We start from the raw sequence: 5,931 nt of genomic DNA, 5'->3' as shown, positions 1-5,931 counted from the left end.
CTCTTTCTCTGCGTTTGCTCATAGGAATGTCTTCAGCTATGATACATGTGTTAGTGAGACAGGAGAAACACCTTTAAGGAGACATCTCCCTAGCAGATATGGCATGGTGCCTGCAAGGAAGATGTTCTTCTGGAGCAGGAGCTGTAGGTCAGACAAACACCCTACAGCACCTCAGGTGGCTTTTCTATCTTGGAGGAAGGTAACAAGCATTCAGTATTAACAAACAACGTAATAAAACTAACATAATGTGGTATTTTTGTAATGTAATGAACAATTAACAGCTAGTGCTCAGTGGAAGTTTTGAAACTCACAGACAGGACCACAGCAAGATGCAGCTCCTCCACACATCTCATTACACAGAGCTGCTTCTGGCACAGCCAGCTGCATGAGGCTTGCATGAACTTTGAGCTTCAGCATTTTTTGCAAAGTTCCATTATGGATTAAGATGAAATACTGTTCTACTGAATGCAAATAGGCTCTCACATCTTCCCATGAAGCACCAACGGTTGCTTCTCTATGCTGGAGGCGAGGGAGTAGCTGTGGCCAGCTGGTTTTGAACCTTTTCAGATACCAGCCTCACTTCAGAAGATCAGCAACACTCGACCCCTATTAGAGGTCTGATCTCTCCCCTCCATCCCTCCCCTCTGAGGTCCCCTGCATCACTGCCCTACGGACCTCCACTGTGGCAGGAAAAGCATGAGTCTGGGGCAAGGACACCCATGGCGACCTGTCTTACACACTGCACAGTGCTCAGAAAGTCTGTTTGCTCTTGTATCCAGCTTCTGAGCACTGATACATCCCACAGGAGCTGCTAGGGACCAAAAAGACAAGGTTTAGAGCAGGTTTAAAGATAACACAAATAGGAAAATTCTGCAAGGACAAAGGCTGAGTCATTCCTTTGCTCCATTTTGCCAGTGAAAAATCAGTTTAAAATAGCCAACAGACTCAGGAACTCGCTACAAGCAGCGTCACAAGACAGTGGTGAATAAGGATCAATGTACGGATGCAAGGTGCTGGGTTTTAACAAGAGGCTCAGAGAGGTCAACAGCAGGATGGACTCGGTAACGAAATGCTGTGGGTTTTGTGAATAATTTATCCCAGAAGAGTTTGAGCACGTCATGAAGACCTCCAAGAAGACAGCTGTTGGGTTTACACCAGGGTGCAATGTAGTTGTGTTTTCCTTCTGCTGATTCAAGGCAGTGATGTGATTTGGGGCTGCATTTTTGAAAGCAAACCACTCAGATGCAAAAGACTGAGATTTTTCAGGGGTGCTGGAGCATAAATGCTGCTTGTGTGCTTCTGAAGATACGAATGTGGGAGAGACCAGCAGCATCACGGTTAGCTAGGAGCCCTGAGAGGTGCCGTGGCTCCATGAGGGCAGCCACAGCCACAGGTGGGGCGAAACCCGGTATGGATATGGCTTAGATGTTCTCTAAGGCCGAATGGCTTCTGGGGTACAGAACACAGCTTCACAGCTGGTTCAGGGGATCTCCAAGTGTTTAAGAGCCAGGCAATGCACTTTTCCTCATTTCTAGTTCTTTTGAAAAACAAGAGATAAAAATAAGTTCTTGTGTATTTGTCTCATGTCAGCTGTTCTCATCAGACCTCTGGACCTTATTCATTGTACATCAGTGTTACTCAGTAACTCGAATCTAATAAAATATCAGTTTTGCTGACATTTATCACCCACTGTTGTTACTGATTATTTGGATTTATTGCCTGAGTTAAGTTAGTTATTTACTTTTCATGACTAATGGATATGAAGGTTGTTTGCCACAGCAAGTGGAGACAAACGCAAAGGTTCCCCGGCAACTGGGATTGAAAAGAAGCCTCGTAATGGCTCAGTATATAGATTGTCACTTGCAGCTGAGACTCAGACAGGTCATAGAGCTATATGTGTACAGGCACTACGAGTATACTTTAAAAATCCCAGCCTAGTTCTATAACTGGAACTTACTGCAGTGTTTTACTTCTCATTAGAACTAGTGCACATATGCTTGACTAACCCATGGGTATTAAAGATGTGTTTAGTGCCTGAGCCTACAGGATGACTGAAAAATATCTTTAATATAAAATGCAGTTTCTTTCTAGGAAAACAAATACACTGCTAAAAAGGGAGACTTGTTTGCTTCCATGGCAATGGTTTACAAACTGTCATAATCCATGGCTTACCTCACCTTTTGCTAGAATTTGAACTACAACTTGCTGTGAAATGCAGTTGCTGGGGCTCACTGTGTCCTCAGAGGGGAAATAAAATCTGAGAGGAACAACAGGCATATCTGGAAGATAAAAAAAGTATGTTGGGAAGAACAGAACAGTTCGCTCTTGGATAGAAAAATGAAATACATTGTAACAAGCAACTAACTTCATTTTCTGGATTGTTACCATGTCCTGCTCAAGTCCTTAGTGAAAAGCTATGGCATTTGGGGTTGATCCTTTCATAACTGGTATTTAGTTGCCCATTACAGCTCAGGTTGGTGCATGCTTGCAGGCGGGTGCTGCTCACCTCCATCCTTCAGCCATGAGTATTTCACAGGGAAGTTCACCAAGATTATTTTATAAGTCGATCTACGGGTGATACTCATCTTCATTTGAAATTGCTGTTGCCCCCTTGGTTTTTCTGAAGGACATGGCTTTGGCTCCTTCATTGTTGCTCAAGGAGATACAGTCATTTACATGGGAAACACAACCCTGCAAAGCTTCAGACTCTGTAAGAAGTATCACAGGGTAAGTCAAAATCAGTGCCATCACAAATACGCTGCACAAATATGACGTTTATAGTAGCGTACAATTCTCCTCTGGATTACTGCATGTACAGAAGACGTAACAAAGATCCAGAGAGAGGGGTGAATATGGTTAAGTTGCTGCTTTTCCTCCTACCTGATGTCTGGCTGTGCTCTACTCTGCTGCTTAGCTGAACTCCCACGCAGAACGGAGGACAGATCTGATTAACCCTTTTCAAAGGCTAACAGCTTTTTTTCTGCATCTGAACAAGCAGTTACCACCTATTGTAATTTCTTGTTGGTAAAACACAAATTGTCACAGGTATCTTGCCATTAAGGTCTCAGTCTTTTGGAAGAATGCACCCATCACCATTCCTCCTGCATACCAATAGAACTGGTGAAGTGGATCTCTGAATGATTGTTGCGTTATATGGTACTGAGATGTCTTGAATTTTTCAGACTCTACAGATGTGTTTCCTTCATAATTACTACTTTGCCACTTTCCAAATCATTTCAGTCTTTAATTATTTTTTCCTGTTCCTAAATCTCTGATCTGAAGGAAATTTATTATTCATGTTCTACCCTTTCAAATGCTGTTGTGTCTCTAGATTGAAGTCACTCGTCTCACTTCTGCAGATAATCTGCAGGTGCTGGTAAGATGCAATACTGAGCACAGGGATCAGTTCTTCTGAGTTTATCTTCACCATTTAGGAAGTCTTCACTGGCACCCTGACATCCAGCAAACCTGCTGGGTTTTCGTCTCTGCATCTCACTGAGGCTCATCAACTTCTGCTGGCCTTGGTACATCTTGATTAGGAAGTCACTTGCCTGATACTTCAAACTGCTTTACATTTCCACCAGTCAGGTCCTCCGCTCTCTCTTTCTCAGATGGTACAAACCCAGTTTGGCTGTTTCTCTCTGCTTTGGTGGTTGCCATGACTCAACTTCAGACTGTACTCCTTCATTAGCCTCCTGGTCATTCTGCCCTCCGGTGCATCATCTTGACAGGCTGCCTACTAATTTGTACATTCTTCTTCCAGATCATCATGCGTAGGTGATATAACAAACACTGTGCCCTCCAGGTGCCATTTTGTAGGCAGAGGGCTGAATACATTTAAGAAGTTGCTTTTCCGACCTGATTTGCCTGTACATTGCAATTGAGGGGGCAGGTCGGTGATTCTAGTGGGCACCAGGTATCTTCTTTAATATTGCCATGACTACAGAGCGATCTCCACTCTACTGGTTCTTCTGAGCTAGCAGTGATACCAGTTGTGCTACACCCCGGTGCTCCCTGCTACTCCAGACTCTATTGTCAGTGAAACCCGTTTACCAGTATGGGCAGTACTCGTAGCTGTTGATAGCCTAATTGGAAAAAGCTCCTGCAGGCTTCCTGTGCCTTCTTAAATGCACGCAAATTGTTCCTTGGCTTTGCAGTATCCTTGAGCAGGATTGCCTTCCAAAATAACTTCTAACTCCAGTAGATTTTGGACTGGGTTTTTTTTTTTTCTTTTCCTTGACTTTCTTTCAGTTGTGCACGTATCTGCCTGCAGGATGGATGCTTTATGCATCTGCAGTGTCTTTCTGACAGAAGACATGCAGTAGAGTAAAATTCTCCTTGCTTATGCCTCAGGGATGAAACAAAATTGTGCCCTGGTTGATACTTTTGGTTTTTACGGGCATTTCTCCAGGCTTTAAAGGTAATTACAAATGCCTGATTGCTACCATTTGTCCTTATCAAATTTTTGAGAGGAAAAAAGTTACTGAAGCTAAACTTTAAGAGGTTTCCTCCAGGGTGGGGGATTTTATTGTGGAAAAGAATAAGTTTCTGAATTATGCTCGTGGAAGATTAGCTCCATTAACTATTTCTTCTCACCCCAATGTTCTGCTGTATCTTCATATTTGCAGATAACATACTTTTTGTATTGCTCTCATGGAAAAGCAGTATTGTCTTCCCAAGTGTGACATCATGTTTTGCTGTGCTGTAAAAATGACTGGAGATACGTAAAAAAACAGTTCAATGTAAACAGGGTTTTATCAGCAGAATATCTAAATATGCACTGCTGTCAACAGTTCAACTAGCAAACACAAAAGGGGAGAGAGATAACAGAGGGTGATTTGCACTAATCATTACACAGTTACTTCCAGGAAAATAAGATATGGGATACAGGGCAGTCCCTTATGGAGTGCTCTGCCAGCAAGGGCAGTATCACCTGGATTGCAGAGAAACAGCTGCTGCTGAGATCTGGTGTGGGGCCAGGCAGCCGGGCGAGCAAGCAGAGTGCTCTGCGCTGGGGTGCTCCTCTCACTCACGTGAATGTTTTGCTCTTCCCAGGAGCCAGCCCAGGGCATTGGTCTGTCAAGAGGGCTGGGTGGGCACCCTCAGGTGTGTTGACGAAGGGGATATTGCAGCAGGTTTGAAGGAGAGCGCAGGACTGAGCATGATGAGAGGTTACCGAGTTGTTGCAGAAGGGACCTGCAAATTCCATAGTATTTAGATGGGAACTTTGGTAGGTAGCTCCAGGTTGGATTTCATCAGGTAAAACACTTAAACACACTATTGTGGTCCTTAACTCCCTCTGCAAACCTCTCTCTTAGCCTAGAGTTTATAACAGCCACTTTGGAGCTTCCTCTACGCAAGGGGACTACTGAGCAGGAAATTAACTGTGAGGCTCTTTTTACAAATTTTTCATTAGCCAGAGGCTCAGTGCTTTGATTTTGCTTTACTGCTTTCATGCGATAAAGTAACCTGGTCTCTCAGGGGTCTCCAGCACAAAATTCTTCTTTACCAAGGGGAGGAGGATGGAGGAAAGCATGCCTGAGAGCTTTAAGGAGGGAAATGAGGCAACGCACTGAAGGGGGAACAGATGATTTTAAGTGAGAGAAAACCCTTGTGCTTTATGAACAGGGGGAGAAAAGACACTTAAAAGAAATGGAAATGGAAGAAATGGTGAGGCTATTTATAATGGGCTGTAGCAGTGCCTGACGAGAAGTGTCCTGCAGCACTAAGCATCCTTCCTCCTACATATTCACCAACAGAATTACCAGTAACAGATGTTACTTGGCAGGCATCCCTAGCGATGCTCCTTCTCTCAACACATCCTACCAGGCCTTTGTCAGGGTCATAAAGCAGGCAAATTACAAAACAGTATTTTCAGTGAGATGCAGATAATCATGTGGCTCAATTGCACTTAACTCTGTTTTTAGGGGC

The 5,931-nt window shown here is 43.8% G+C and overlaps 1 protein-coding gene across 1 annotated transcript in view; it reads left to right on the top strand.

Moving 5' to 3' along the window:
* The window catches only part of SLC6A18 (solute carrier family 6 (neutral amino acid transporter), member 18), a 22,566-nt gene that overhangs the window by 1,567 nt on the left and 15,068 nt on the right, over positions 1-5,931 (top strand). Inside the window, exon 2 of the mRNA XM_010134130.1 lies at positions 176-184. Coding sequence (XP_010132432.1) covers positions 176-184 — 9 coding nt within the window. The remainder of the gene's footprint in view (positions 1-175; positions 185-5,931) is intronic.

This window comes from Buceros rhinoceros, unplaced genomic scaffold, assembly GCF_000710305.1.
Source record: "Buceros rhinoceros silvestris isolate BGI_N320 unplaced genomic scaffold, ASM71030v1 scaffold7274, whole genome shotgun sequence".
NCBI classification, from domain to species: domain Eukaryota; kingdom Metazoa; phylum Chordata; class Aves; order Bucerotiformes; family Bucerotidae; genus Buceros; species Buceros rhinoceros.
This window is presented reverse-complemented; position numbering and strand designations above follow the sequence as displayed.